Source organism: Cherax quadricarinatus, unplaced genomic scaffold, assembly GCF_038502225.1.
Source record: "Cherax quadricarinatus isolate ZL_2023a unplaced genomic scaffold, ASM3850222v1 Contig2551, whole genome shotgun sequence".
NCBI lineage: Eukaryota > Metazoa > Arthropoda > Malacostraca > Decapoda > Parastacidae > Cherax > Cherax quadricarinatus.
In genome coordinates this window covers 31,636-47,418 of record NW_027197577.1, presented here as the reverse complement: position 1 = coordinate 47,418, position 15,783 = coordinate 31,636, and the positions used below count along the sequence as shown (strand labels likewise).

Here is a 15,783-nt window from a genome sequence, read left to right as displayed (position 1 = left end):
TCCTGGAATTCATGAACATACTTTTCAGCCACACATTTGTCAGAACTTGCAGCCTCACCATGCCTTACAACACTGTGTATGCCACTCCGCTTCTTAAATCTATCAAACCATCCTTTGCTGGCCCTAAATTCACAGACTACCGCACTTGTTCCAGTCATTTTCTTTGTAAGATCCTCGTGCAACTGCCTTGCCTTCTTACAAATAGTCAACTCCACAACACTGTCTCCCACTAATTCTTTTTCCTTAATCCTCAATAATAATAGCTTTTCCATCTCTTCCGTTATTAGTGGCCTTTGTTTAGTTAGAAAAGTTATTTCTTTTGCAACATTAGCATCCTTGATTTGTTCTTTCTTTGCCAGGATGGATGTAATTGTTGATTTATTCTTGCTGTACATCCTGGCAAGTTCCAGCACCCTCATACCACTCTCAAACTTTTCGATCACTTCACAATTAAATTCCATGGTGTTTCTCACTTTCTTTTCTTTGGAGCCATGGTTACTTATTTCACAGTTGCACTGCAAAAATAACGCAGGCTATAATGGGATGTATGAGCAAAAGCTTCCTCAGCCACCGAGAGACACGGCCAAACTGACGTGCAAGCAGCCCCAGCTGGCGGACGGACATGTCCCAAATACTAGCTGATTGCCGAATTAATGGCCAATAACCAGGCGCCGAAAAGCCAGCCAATCACCGAGTTGGCCGATAACAGAAGCGGCCAATAACTGGGGGGGTCCACTGTACAGGTATCTAGGCCAATTTTTTCTCTTTTATAATTTTGGCGGGTGGGAAAGACTAAGACATCTTCATAGGATATTGTTGAGTAAATTAATGTTTTAGTCATAAATTCATTGCCATCATCAGGATGGATTTATCACAGAAACATTGGTTTACTCTGCACCATGAAAAAGTCTTAATGTTTCGCATTTGCCAAAATTTTAATTCTTCAAGCTCAAATATCTTTTTATTTGTTTTATAAGTAATGCATGTAAGTTGGTTTACTAAAATTACAGCAGTCACTTTGTGTTGGCAATTTATTTGATGTATCATGTAGTTCTGCTGCTTACAAATTCTCCACAGTAGTTTTGTCTTTTGGAGTTCATTACAGGCAATCAAACTGCTGTTTTTACATGAGTAAATCATCTTGTATATAATTTATATAATAAAGTGTGGATTTTTTATGTAATGTTTAATGTAACTACATGTACTGTTGTATTTTTCAGATTAAAGTTTAATAATCAGATATTTTGTTATTTTTCAAATTAAGAATATGGTATACCAGTGATGAGTGCCATAAAATATTAGGAAAGCTCTTTGGAGAATAAGGCATGAGGTAATTTATAATACAGCCTCTCCTCACTTAGTGACATATGCGTTTACCAACTGCTCGGACTTATGACCAGCTCTCCAACCAGTATGCAGTCCTAAGTAATGTATATTAGAGTTGATTTTCTCTATTCTATTTATTATAGTAATCAGTACACTACTGTATAAGCATTTAAAAATGTACTAGAAATGTTATAAATGGTGCTAGAGTGACATTAAAAAAAATCTAAAGATGGGTGATACAAACCCACTACCAATTCACTTACCGACCTTACTCTTAGGTATGGAACCCCATCATTAAGTGAGGAAAGGCTGTATACAGGAATTTATATAAACTTTTAAAAACCTGAGGTTAGAGGTCATAGTAATAATGTAAGATTTTTTGTCTTTTCTAGGGTGTTTGCCATATCAACCAATCCAGTATCCAATAAAAAATGGTCTTATTATTTTAGGAAGAAAGTCAGTAAATATTAATACAAAAGAAAAAATTCTCTAATGGAAATAAAATTAATGCAGGGCAGTGAAGAGATGAAGGTTTGATTAGAAAAAGTCTTGTGTAAGTTCCTAAAAAAATATGAAGCCAGAACACTTCAATAGTAAGTTAATTGAAATTACACCTAGGAAAAAAATGTATGCAGCTCAAAAAAATAATTTAATAAGCCACATTCCATCAAATGAAAATGGTCATTATGAAGCAACAGATGTTTCACAAGTTTCAAGGAAGAAGAAATGGAAGTGGAGGAAAAACAAGAAACTTGATAAGTCAGAGAAGATGAATAATGAGGAATACAATGGAAAACCAACCAACCAACCAGGTGAAAGAGCTCTTGAAGACAGTTGTTCTACATTGCAGCCAGCAAAGAAGAGGAAAAAGAAGAATAAAATTGTTCCTGCAGAAGATAACACAGTAGGAAACATGCAAGGGCCAAAAACAGTAGTTATTATCAAAACACCCGATGATTATTCAGCTAATTGGAAGCAACTTAAGAAGGTAATGTTAAAAAAATTATTTTCTGCTTGGAAATTTATTTTACATGTATTTTCTTGTTTGACAGAATATGGTACATAAATTAGTTATCCTGTTTACCATTGTTATACTGGCAAAGATAGGAACAGAACTGCCACATAATCATAAGACAGTATATATTTTCCTTTTAATGAGCTTAATAAAATCTTGTAATGAGGCAAGAATAGTGTGTACATTCTACAATAAAGGCTTTCTTGTTTGTGGGTTTCTTGTGCAGTAAAACTTTGATTTAACTGTTTTTGATTTAAAGGATTTTGAATTTAATGGTCTAAATCTGGCCAGACAACATTTGGAAGCACTGGACAGAGTCTGTCAGATTCTGAATTGTTTGTTATTTTTATGATCCATAAAAATGTTCTTATAATTTGTAGTGCAGTCGGCTTTAATGGACGCTTCCCCCATTCATCCATTAAATTGAAAGTTCATGGTATTGTGTTTAAGTTATACAGTACATTTGTTTTATGTGATAATACATTAATTAAGGTAAGATTTGTTTGGATTTTTAACTGTACTTGATTTTGTTTGTAAAGAAATTATATACAGTGTTCACAGTTTCTAATTCATCAAGAGATAAACAGATGTGGTTTACCATATGAGAAATACATATTGGAGTGTATTTTTCATAAATACATACTGTATACTTATAGTGAATTTTAAAAACCAATTAGGTAGTGTTAATAACAGTGCTAAAAATTGGTCACAAATACAAATACAGAGTAAAGTGTTGATTTAATGGCCCTCGTAAATAACTGAGAAAATCTGCTGGTAGGTTGATTTTAGAAGTGGATAAAATTTGTCCACTTAAAAATTGTCCATTGGTTACAGAATTAATTGGGACCCCCCTTAACCCTTAACCCTTAAACTATCCAAACGTAGATCTACGTTTGTTCGTGTACCTCTCCGAACGTAAATCTATGTTTTTTTTTTACATTGTTTCTTATAGAGAATATCAAGTTGGAGCACTGTGCTCGCAAACGTAGATCTACATTTGGACAGTTTAAGGGTTAAACTGGTCAAACGTAGATCTACGTTTTCACGTGTAGTGCTCCAACCTTGATTTTCTCCCTGAGAAAGAGTGTAAAAAACGTAGATCTATGTTCGGAGCTCTACGCGAGTGAACGTAGATCTACATTTGGACAGTTTAAGGGTTAAAGGAGATTTCTCGATGCTGATGAGGGGCTCTTGATCTAGGGAATTGGGTCTGTGCTCCAGTTCCCTGAATTGAGCCTGAATACCTTCCAATTCCCTCCCCCCCCACAGGCACTATATAATCCCTGTGGGTTTAACGCTTGCCCATGATTATAATAATACAGAATTGATGTTTACTGTTACAGTCATGGCAAAATATTCTCACTCTCCAGATTTACCAGACAGTCTGCATTACTGGACATCCTTTAACCTCAATTAGTCCATTAAATTGAGGTTTTGCTGTATAGCAATTTACACAAGAGCGAGTAATGATTAGGTTATTAATGGTAAAGATGCTCATTAAAACTGAAATGAAATTTTTTAAGAGATAAGATAGATGTGAAGACAGGAATAATGTATATCCATGAAGCAGTTGTAATATATTTAATGACAAATGTTTTTAGTGATGTACCATAACTCTGCCAAGTGAGATCTGATAAAGACCCCCACTGGGCATAGTGGTTCATGCTGCCACTTTCAGAATGAGCATAGAGTGCACAATAATCTAGTCACTCACCCAGCTTAGTAAAATTATCTTAACTCCTTAAAAATAACAATAAAATACTGTGAAGTACAGTAGGGCCCCACTTATACGGCAGGTTAGGTTCCAGGCTACCGCCATAAAGTGGAACACCTTTTTTCCACTTATAAATGCTAGTTAACAAGTTTACACTAACATATATTAAGTTAGCAATAGAACTAGGTATTAAAAACAATAAAAAAGTAAAATACACATATAGTACACTCATTACTTACCTTAAAATATTTGTAGTCTTAATGTAGGGTGAGATGAGTAGTATTTATTGTAAAAAATCAGGTGTGGTTGGTATAGTAGCCAGCCAGGCCACCCCCACCCCACCTCACCAGCGGTGGGGGAGGGGTGGTGAGAAGCGGAGTTATGTAAACAGATGAATGCATCTGGTTTTGGTTCATACACATGTGTATTATACCACAGTACAAACACTTTACATTGTGTACAAGTTGTCTCCATGTTGATACTGTAGAATTAATAAAGAGCAACACTCCCATTCTTGTGTCACCCCATTTTTAGAAGAAATGACGCTCTGAGTGAAGGCATACGAAAGGAATAATTTTCTACAGTTACCCCCAGTAATATTATTGTGTACACATTATCTTTGGTGTTGAACTATGATTATGTTAATTTATTCTACTGTAGGGTGTATTTATCATGTTTATATGTTACATAGCATGTTTATTATATAATTTTGAAAAAATGTCGTAGATGGATTAATGAAAATGGGTATATTAACGTAATATACGACATTTAATCAATCAGTCAATCAATCAATCAATCAATCAATCAAGTTTATTCTCTATAAGGATTACAATGCAGGGTTTACAGATTTTGGATATTGTGTGGTTTACATGTTTTAAAATTCTAATTACAGAGGGGGCCACTAGGACACCTAGCATGACTAGGCATATCGGGCAGAATTAGATTAATTCTTAACTTTAAATTATTACAGGTTATGGTATTAAGGCTAAGTGACTACATTATAGTTTGTGAGTTTAGCAATGTGAATGCTTTTGTTTTGGCACAATACGTAGTGTCTATATTGGAGTATCATAGGCAAACTTATGACTAGTTAGGATTCATTATTTTAAGATTAAGATTCATATTTCTGTGTTTATAGTCAAAGGGTGAGTGAGTGTAAGTGTGAACCACCAGAGGGTTTTCATGTAGCAAGTTGACGGGGTGTATCAGGAAGATAAGATGTTTTCTAACTGTAGTTTTGAAAGTAATGAATGTGTCTGCAGTTCTAGAGTTTTCAGGTAGGGTGTTCCAGATTTTAGGCCCTTTGACACACGTTGAATTATTGTAAAGGTTTAGTCAGACACGGGGAATGTCATAGAGATGTTTGTGTCTGGTGTTATGCCTGTGGATCCTGTCACAACTATCAAGAAAGCATTTTAGGTCAAGGTTAATATTGGAATTTAAGGTCCTGTAGATATAGATTGCACAGTAGTAAGTGTGGATGTTCTGAACAGGGAGTAAGTTTAGATCTATGAAGAGTGGGGGGAGGGGGTGTTGCCTGGGATGGGATTTAGTGATTATTCTTACTGCAGCTTTTTGTTGGGTTAATATTGGCTTTAGGTGTGTTGCTGCAGTTGATCCCCAAGCAAAAATAGCATAGGTGAGGTATGGATAAATGAGTGAATGGTATAGTGTGAGAAGGGCAGTTTGCGGCACATAATATCGTATCTTAGAGAGGATCCCCGCCGTTTTGTATTCTTTTTTTGTTATGTTTTGGATATGGGTGCTGAAATTTAGGTTGTTGTCAAGGTATAGACCTAGGAATTTGCCCTTATTATGTCTGGCAATTAGAGTGTTGTCGATCTTAATGTTAAGTTGCTCAACACCTGCTCTGCTACCAAACATAATGTAGTAAGTTTTGGCAGTGTTAGGTGTAAGTTTATTGGTTGTCATCCAAGTCAGAATTTTGAGCAGCTCCTCGTTGACAATGGTGTTGAGGGTGGCAAGATTAGGGTGGGAGATGACATAAGTCGTGTCATCAGCAAAGAGAATGGGTTTCAGGTGTTGGGATATGTTTTGAAGATCATTGATGTAAATGAGGAAGAGTAGGGGACCAAGGACACTTCCCTGTGGACCTCCAGTATCAAGTGGCTGTGTTGATAAGGCTGTCTTTAATGGCGACATACAGGAAAGAGTAAGGTTATGAGGATAACAAAAAGATTGGGTGATGAAAGATTGAATATCAGATTGGAGGGAGAGAGTATGGAGGAGGTGAACGTATTCAGATATTTGGGAGTGGACGTGTCAGCGGATGGGTCTATGAAAGATGAGGTGAATCATAGAATTGATGAGGGAAAAAGAGTGAGTGGTGCACTTAGGAGTCTGTGGAGACAAAGAACTTTGTCCTTGGAGGCAAAGAGGGGAATGTATGAGAGTATAGTTTTACCAACGCTCTTATATGGGTGTGAAGCGTGGGTGATGAATGTTGCAGCGAGGAGAAGGCTGGAGGCAGTGGAGATGTCATGTCTGAGGGCAATGTGTGGTGTGAATATAATGCAGAGAATTCGTAGTTTGGAAGTTAGGAGGAGGTGCGGGATTACCAAAACTGTTGTCCAGAGGGCTGAGGAAGGGTTGTTGAGGTGGTTCGGACATGTAGAGAGAATGGAGCGAAACAGAATGACTTCAAGAGTGTATCAGTCTGTAGTGGAAGGAAGGCGGGGTAGGGGTCGGCCTAGGAAGGGTTGGAGGGAGGGGGTAAAGGAGGTTTTGTGTGCGAGGGGCTTGGACTTCCAGCAGGCATGCGTGAGCGTGTTTGATAGGAGTGAATGGAGACAAATGGTTTTTAATACTTGACGTGCTGTTGGAGTGTGAGCAAAGTAACATTTATGAAGGGATTCAGGGAAACCGGCAGGCCGGACTTGAGTCCTGGAGATGGGAAGTACAGTGCCTGCACTCTGAAGGAGGGGTGTTAATGTTGCAGTTTAAAAACTGTAGTGTAAAGCACCCTTCTGGCAAGACAGTGATGGAGTGAATGATGGTGAAAGTTTTTCTTTTTCGGGCCACCCTGCCTTGGTGGGAATCGGCCGGTGTGATAATAATAATACTGATACCTATTAGTTGTTTACATCTGTAGGGTCACCACCTTTATGTATTGGTGTAACCCATGCTGTCTTAAGTAGTGTCAGGAAAGTGCTAGTTTCTAGTGACTTGTTAAAAAGTAATGTAATAGCACGTGAAAGGACATGGGCCACTCGCTTGTACAATAATGGTGGGACGTAAGACAGATTCCCTGAGTTATTTTTGAGTGACTTTATAATCGCGGTGACTTCCGTGGGGTCAGTTGGTACAAGATAGAAGGAATTTGGGAAATTCCCATCTAGGTAGTCCCCGGCACGGGCGTTGGTACGTGGGATTTTACTGGCGAGTTTAGATCCTATGTTTGAGAAGAAGTCGTTTATCTTGTTAGCTGTATCAGTGGGATGTAGTTGTGTTTCATTAGTTTTAGTTAGGACAATATTCTTGTTTTTTTTTTTTTTTCAGTTTGTGGGTCCCCAGAATCTGGGAAAGTGTTTTCCAGGTCTTTTTTATATCTCCTCTTGTGTCAGTGAATCTGCTGGAGTAGTACAGTTGTTTGGTTTTCTTTATTAATTTGGTGAGAACTGATGAATATTGTTTATGAATATCTTTGTGTATTAAGCCCTGTCTATAATATTGCTTTTCATATTGGGGTTTCTTATCAATGGATTTCAGAATGCTGCTGGTTAGCCATGGGCAACCGAGCCATTTATTCATGATCTGTTTCGTTTTTATAGGACAATGTTTGTTGTATAGTCTAAGTATTTTGTTAAGAAAAATGTCTGTCCAATCGTCAATACCATTGGCATAAGCCGGGTCACCATATGGAGAAGACCCGGGCCGGAAGTACCGGCGAATCTCTAATGAATGAATGAATGAATGACCATTGGCATTGGAGAATTCTGTAGGCCAGTCAACAGTCTCTAGGTCTGCTGTGAAATTCCTTATTGAGGCCTCTTCATGGAGTCTAAATGAAACTTTGTTGTATTCGAGTGGTGGCTTACTAATGTTTGTTAAGAGGAAGGTTGGGTAGTGGTCTGTAGTGCTGTCTGTGATTATTCCTGATTTAAGGGGGGCTAGTATATTGATCCATATGTGGTCTATTATGGTTGCACTTGTCTCAGTCAGCCTGGTTGGTTTAGTTATTGTCGGTATGAGAAGTGTGTTGTTCATATTGTTGATGAAATTAGTTACAGGCTGATCATCTGGTAGGCCAAGGTTGATACTGAAGTCTCCAGCTAAGAGAAGGTGGTGTTTGTTCATTTGTCTGTTTGTTATTAGTCCCTTTAGATTCTCACTGAAATTTGGGATGTTTGTGTGGGATATCCGGTAAATGGCACCGATTGTTATAGGCGTCTTAAGGTTTTTTACAGTAAAATTAGCAAAAATGTATTCCCCATATTCATCACTAAAGCAAGTGATGCTAATACAAGATAGTTGGTTAGAGTAATAGATTGCAATACCACCCCCAACTTGGTATGGTCTGCAGTTGTGGATTGCTATGTATCCTGGTAGTGGGTAGATATCTGTGTGCCACCAAGTGAGTATTATTATTATCATCATCATTATTAATATGGCATTCTCGAGACATAAGACACTCTTAGCAATTTTAATGTGTAGTACCTGCACACCAGCACAGTATGTAAGTTTACTTAGGTACAGGTACACATAAGTATAATGATCAGATTATATATAAAATATGAAATCATTTTAAAACACTTGAAATTTTGGAAAGTTTCCAAACATAATGGAGAGATGAGGAGCTCACGGAGAATGTAAACAAACTGGGTGGGGCGCGGTGACTGTATTATAAAGTCAAGTGGGGGGAGCCATATAACGAGTTTTGATCATAATTTGAAATGTCCGTATTAGCGGAACTCTGTAAAGCAAAACGCCCTACTTTATTAGTGAAGAGGGAGGTACATATTACCTTTCCTTGAAATATAAAGTTTTGTTAAGTTAATGTACCATTGATATTCATTTCAGATTATTGATAAAGAAAAGGAAAACCAAACTCATGGAAAAATCTGCAGTGGAGAAGACAAAGTCAGTGAATACAAAAGTAAAAAGTGTAATAGAAATGACAGTATTAGGAAATACAATGAGAAAATTAAAGAGAGCAAGCCTGTAATTGATAAGAAAAGGAAACAAGCTGAGAAAACAAAGACAGAGAAAAAGATGGATATCTGGTTTGATAATATTGATCCAATACTTCTTGGAGAACCAGAGGAAGAGAGTGAAATGGAAAATTGCCAAAGAAAAGCTAACGAGAAGATGGATGATGTTGAAACAGCCACGGCTCTTGTGAAAACTAAATGTTTTGAAGGGTATGTTATATATTTTGCTGTTACAGATTTTATGGTGCTTTATAATTAATACTGTATGACTGGTTGAGAGATTGGTATTTTTGCTTCATGAAATTTGATTCTTTCTTCGTATATGCATCATGTTACATTACAGTCTTTGCTTTTTGTTGATTGTTTTTTTTTTTTTTTTTTTTTGGTGTTCACTTTGTTTTTTATTTTAATTTCATATATTTTTTCTTCAGTATTACAAAAGCAGTTGCTATGGACTGTGAGATGGTGGGCGTTGGAATGAATGGTCAGGAGTCCATATTAGCAAGGGTAACAATTGTCAACCACTTTGGTAAAGTGCTATATGACAAATTTGTCAAACCCACAGAAGAGGTTGTAGATTTCCGAACAAAGGTATCTGGAATACGGCTGTCTGATTTAGAAGGAGGTTAGTTATATTTTCTCTCTCTCCTTAAAGTCTACCTTTGGCTTAATGATTGTCATCATAGTGTGTCCTATCATGAGATGTATATTTCAGGGAATATATTGATTTGTTTTAATAGTAAAAACCCAGATTCTTCAAGCCCTTGCATGTTTGGTATCATTTTAATCTAAATATACCTTGTATTAGGATGAATTATTGATATTTCCTTAAACCAATTGATTAGCAGAATATTTTGTGTTGAACTTTAAATAAATTCTTCCGGTTTCACTTTTTAACCCGTGAGGAGGGGTTGTTGAGGTGGTTTGGTCATTTAAAGAGGATGGAGCAAAGTAGGATGACTTGGAGGGTGTATAAATCTGTAGTTGAGCAGAGGCAGGATGGGGGTTGTCCTAGGAAAGGATGGAGGGAGGGGATAAAGGAGGTTTTGTGTGCAAGGGGCTTGGACATACACCAGGCATGTGTGAGTGTGTTACATAGGATTAAGTGGAGACACATGGTTTTTGGGACCTGATGAGCTGTTGGAGTGTGAGCAAGGTAATATTTTGTGAAAGGATTCAGGGAAACCGGTTAGCCGGACTGGAGTCCTGGAGGTGGGAAGTACAGTGCCTGCTGTTTGGAGGGACATCTATACTGTCATATCTGCACACCTCTGCCAAGACAATAATAGTGTGAATGATGGTGAAAGCATTTCTTTTTTCGGTCACCCTGCCTTGGTGGGAGATAGCCAGCGTGTTAAAAAAAAAAATAATAATTGAAGTCAGTATTGGCAAGTGTATATGGAAATTTGATATGCTGTTGGAATGTGAGCACGATAATCTCTGAAGGGAAATTAGAAACTGAATTTGAGTCTTTTGAGTTAAAAAGTGCCATGTTTGTATTTTGAAGGTTGATTGTGGATGTTATAGTTTGGTTGGTTTTTCTCTTCATTGTGTATTCTGTGTTAAGGATTAGTATTATGATGCAAATTATATAATTTTTTATCTTAGAGAATATACATTTTACTAGTGTGCAATTATTTTCAGGTGTTGAGTTTTCAACAGTGCAAAAGGAGGTGTCTGAATTGCTTGCAGGACGAATATTGGTGGGCCATGCTGTGAGAAATGACCTGAAGGTCCTTTTTCTCTCTCATCCATGGTCAGACATTAGAGATACATCAAGGTATGCTGCTTACAGTTAACTAGTATTCTAGGTGACCTCTCAAGAGGGAGCAGACACCATGATACAGTACTTTACTGACCCTTAAAGCAGCACTTACTGACCCATAAAACAGGCACTTTACTTTCTCAGCATCCAAAATCCACTTGTATTTAGCTGGTTTCCCTAAATTCCTTCATAGATTATTGCTTGTCCAGCAAGCAGCCACACTAGAAATGCATCAAGGTAGCTGTGGATGCAAAAAGAGAACCTTTTAGTTTGTTCTGCACCACACATGACCTCATGAGATTTTCCTGTGTAAGTCTTGTATGTTTCTTTTCCAGAATGCTAATTGCTGTCATTCACCATTCTCTCCATATGTACAAACTATCATTTAGCATTTTTCTTTAACCCTCTCTACCACCACATCTCATTTGGTTGAAGACATGTGAGAAAACACTGCAGAAAACTTTTCTATCTGGAGTGAAAAAGGCCCCAGGACTAAAATGTTTCCCAAATAAAATGTCCTGAGTGTTTGCTGATGTTTCTCTAACCATATGAAATTCAGTAGTAGTAGAGAGGGCCAAATGAAAAAAAAAAAAAGCATTGCCTTGTTTGCCATTTCAAGTTTGCTAATATTGTTTAACAAACATTTATTATGACCATGAAGTAGCTGCTTCATTAATGTTGTGGTAACCAGATTTACTTGGGTAATATATATTTTCACTTTTTTATTTACACTGCTATATGTAATAAATTGTACCTCAGCAATTATAGTGAACGGTGAAGAAGATATGAGAGAGAGGAGGGTGCTGAGAAGAAAGGAAGAGATGGTTGTTTGTAGAAGGATGGAAGGGAAGAAGAGGAGGAGGAGGAGGAGAAGGAGAAAGAAGAGTAGAGATATTAAAAGGAGGACATGGGAGAAGGAATACATGAGGGAAAAAAAGGGAAAGGAGAATAAAAGGGAGGAGACAGAGAAAAATGAGATGAGAAGGAGAAGAGGAAAATAGGAATGAGAGAATGAGGAAAAGGACGATAGAATATCATGAATAGGAAGAAAAGTTGATGACGAGAAGTGGAGGAGTAGAAAACAAAAAGAGATGATGATTATATAAGAGGAGGAGGATAATCGGAGAAAGACAAAGGAACAGATGATGATGAGTAGGATAGCTATAGGAAGAAATGAAGGAAACTTATTTGAATTTTATTTTGTCTTTTTATAGATACAAAGGTTTTCGTCGGCTGTTTGGTGGAGCGATTCCAAGTCTGAAGAAGCTGACACAAAAAATTATGGGTGTTCAAATCCAGAGTGGCGAGCACAATTCGGTAAGCTTTTTTTTGTTTCTTATTTTGTGATGTTATTAATTCTTTCCAAGTTAGATAGACATATTCTTTATAAGTAAATAAAACTGGTTTGTGTATCTTTTGCAGTCCACTGTATTATACGTATGAATAAACATTTTTCTTTGCATAAAAAATCATATGAACATAAAATTTTTTTTTTTATTTTGCTAGGTATTCTCTAAAATATATAATTTTGTATTTGAAGGTTTACTGAACGTAGGAATTTAAAGGTTTTCAGTTTCAGTAAATTTCATAGACAATGTACTGTAGACTGTTTTATACCTAATCATAATAATCTCTGTCTTTGCAGATTCAAGATGCACAAGCTGCTATGCGCCTGTACACACTACATCGAAGAGAATGGGAAAAGCTAAAATCAAAGAAAAAAAGAAAGTTATCTGCAAAAAAGAAGAAAGTCTCCACCACTGTGGCAGAGATTGAGTCTGAGACAGAGTCCCAGTGATAGTGAAGAACCATTGGCCATACATGATCATTCTACACTTTTATATTATGCTGCAGAATTTATTTTCCCTGGAACATCATCAGGAAATCAGGTTACACTTAACCTTATTTACTTTTGTTTGTATAAATAGTGTAGCACTGTCATGCCTGATGAAAGTGTATTTGTTGGGTGACTTAGTAGTTAAGGTAATTGAAAAGTAGTCATTTGTAACAGCAGTGTAAGAGAGATTCCATCAATTATTCAACACTGAGGAAAGGGTGAGCTGGATTTTATGGTATGACTGTATCTTTTTTTTTTTTTTTTATAGTCCCTATTGCTGTATAGCCCTTGTGGCTTAGCGCTTCTTTTTGATTATAATAATAATATAGTCCCTATTGTTTCATTCCTTTTCCACTGCTATTTTAGACTATGTACAAAAAAAAAAGTTGCCAGATAATACTGGATACCAAAATGATCAATTGCTGTAAAATTAATGATCACAAATAACCTGCACTTACAAAGCTAATGACAATGTTTTGGTTTGTCCTGGACCTTTTATCAAGTCACAACTGAGAAAAAGCAGACATCCAAGAAACATGATAGGATGGAATGGTGGTTAATAGTAACAGTAGTAGTAGTAGTGGTCTGTATAACCCTTGTGGGTTTAGCACATAGTTTTGAATGTAATAATAAAGTAATAGTAAGTGCAGGTTATCTCTTCATCATGATATTGTGACTTTTTATTCTTATTGTGAATCTACTTTATAAAGAGCTTGCATATTTCAGCATGCAACCCACAGTCACCATAATCTTATTTATTTATTTCCTTTGTGTTATGGAATCCAGACAATATGGACTTTAACAAAAGGTGCTGTGAATGAAGGAAGTGCTTGATTCATATTCGGGACGGTTCTCAACAAACTATTTACTTCCCTCAATCTGACTCCCTTTTCTGCTTGCTGTTTGTTTCTTTGTCTCTTCCAGCTTAGGAGGTATGGATGATTCAAATTTGTCTTGCTTTCCCTCTCTTTCCGAAGTTTTGTATTTTCTTCTGTGGACATGTTCTCCCTATTTTCTGAGGATTTTCAGTTGCATTTACATGTTACTGCTGTGTACACTATGGCTTTACACCCTCTGTTGTAGGATACAAGTTTTTCTGGAAGATGTGATAAAAGGACTTTTACCAGATATTAATATAGCCTCTCCTCACTTAGCGACGTACTTGTTTACTGATGCCTCGGACTTATGACAGGCTCTCTGACCAGTATGCATACCTGAATAATGTATATTAGAGTTCATTTCCTCTATTCTGTTTATTACAATATATAGTAGTACACTGCTCTATAAACATTTAAGAATATACCAGAAATGTTATAAATGGTGCAAAGGTGACATTAAAACAATATCAAAGATGGTAAACACAAACTCACTACCATTATAGTATACTCCTCACTTAGTGATGAATTTATTTACCGACATGGTCTTAGGAACGGAACTCTGTCGTTAAGTGAGGAGAGGCTGTATATTAACCCTTAAACTGTCCAGGCAGATCTACATTCACATGCGTAGGGCTCCAAAAGTAGATCTACGTTTTTTTTTACACATTTTCAAACATAACAAAAAAAAACATAGATCAAAGTTTTTTACACGTTTTCAAATGTAAAAAAGAAAAAAAAAGATCTACTTTTTTTACATACTTTCAAATGTTGAAAAAAACGTAGATCTACGTCTGGACAGTTTAAGGATTAAAGGCATAATTATAAGCACTTCTTTCAGCTGTTATCCACATTGTTTCTCTTCCCATTGTAGTCTCTGATTCATTGTGCATTACATGGTCTTCTAAACTTTGACTCCTCACACCCCATTGTTCTCTCCATTCAACACTGGCTATGTGGCATCTTCAACAAGCTTAGACATTTTCTCTTGCTGGGTCTCTGGTCATTTTGGTGTTCAGGGTAATGAAATTGCAGACTCCTCTGCACATTATATGGTTCAGGTCCTATCACTCTCTTAAGGGGATGAGCAATTTCAGACTTGATTACGGTTTTGTTCTGAAGTATTCAGAATCACTGGCAATGTCATTAATTTAACCCTTACAGGGTCCCCAGGCCCTCTCCCAGACTTGTCCTCAGGGTTGCCCAAATTTCAAAAAAAAAAAAAAAAAAAAAAAATTCTTATGAAAAGATAGAGAATCTTTTCCCGATCACAATAACACCAAAAGTATGAAATTTGATGGAAAACTTACAGAATTATGCTCTCGCAAAGTTAGTGGTCTCGACGATGCTTACACATCGGCGATTTTGCCCATTTTGAGCCCTATTTTCGGCCAATTCCAGCGTACTAGTCGACAAAAATCATAACTATTTCGCTAGAACTCCATTTTTTCTATTGAATGAGTACAAGAAACCACCCATTTACCAATTTCAACTATCCAGTACAGTGGTCAGAATTTAGCAATTTTGCCAATTTCACACAAATTTCAAAAGATGCCAATTTCCAAATAGGGTCCAGAATAAACAAGAAAGACATTCCTGGCACTAAAATAACATTTCCTCTGTTCATTAGTCACGTCCCCACGCCCCTCTTACATTCTTTTGCTTTCCACTTTGAATTTTTATTCTCGCAAAAAAATAGAAGATTTACTGTTATACAGACTACTGCATTAGTGTAAAAATGGTATAAATAATATAGGCGCACTTGTGAAAGAATATTAGACTCACCAGTTGACGTGTATTGGACGCTTAGCATGATTTGTTTACTTTTGAACTTTGGTAAAAATCGAACATTTCTGCTACTTTGAGCTCAATTTCAAGGTACATTTCATTGTAAAATCAGTCAAAATCATCTCAGTTTCTGTAATATGTCTTCTGTTCTATAAAATGAGACCAGGAAAACTAGAATACAACAATAAATACCATATGAAAATACAGTGCAAAGTCGTTGTTTTAATCCAAAAACACGGTCAAAGTTTTTTTTTCTCATTACGCACTGTGTGGTGCTGCAGGATTTTTTTTT

The 15,783-nt window shown here is 36.6% G+C and overlaps 1 protein-coding gene across 1 annotated transcript; it reads left to right on the top strand.

Moving 5' to 3' along the window:
• Positions 1-541: 541 nt before the first annotated feature.
• On the top strand, positions 542-13,154 carry LOC128691361 (uncharacterized). The gene is made up of 7 exons (XM_070081392.1): positions 542-743; positions 1,719-2,314; positions 9,096-9,436; positions 9,658-9,851; positions 10,871-11,006; positions 12,206-12,308; positions 12,637-13,154. Exons 2-7 carry the CDS (start codon positions 1,898-1,900, stop codon positions 12,787-12,789), a joined length of 1,344 nt encoding a protein of 447 aa, XP_069937493.1. The 5' UTR covers positions 542-743; positions 1,719-1,897; the 3' UTR covers positions 12,790-13,154.
• The last annotated feature ends 2,629 nt before the right edge of the window (positions 13,155-15,783 follow it).

What these genes read in the sequence shown, in the direction of transcription:
- LOC128691361 (XM_070081392.1), top strand. Translation starts at nt 1,898, where the DNA reads ATGAAGCCAGAACACTTCAATAGTAAGTTAATTGAAATTACACCTAGG. An exon ending in GCTGTCTGATTTAGAAGGAG is followed by an intron (nt 9,852 to 10,870) that starts GTTAGTTATATT and finishes AATTATTTTCAG; the next exon opens with GTGTTGAGTTTTCAACAGTG. An exon ending in GACATTAGAGATACATCAAG is followed by an intron (nt 11,007 to 12,205) that starts GTATGCTGCTTA and finishes GTCTTTTTATAG; the next exon opens with ATACAAAGGTTTTCGTCGGC.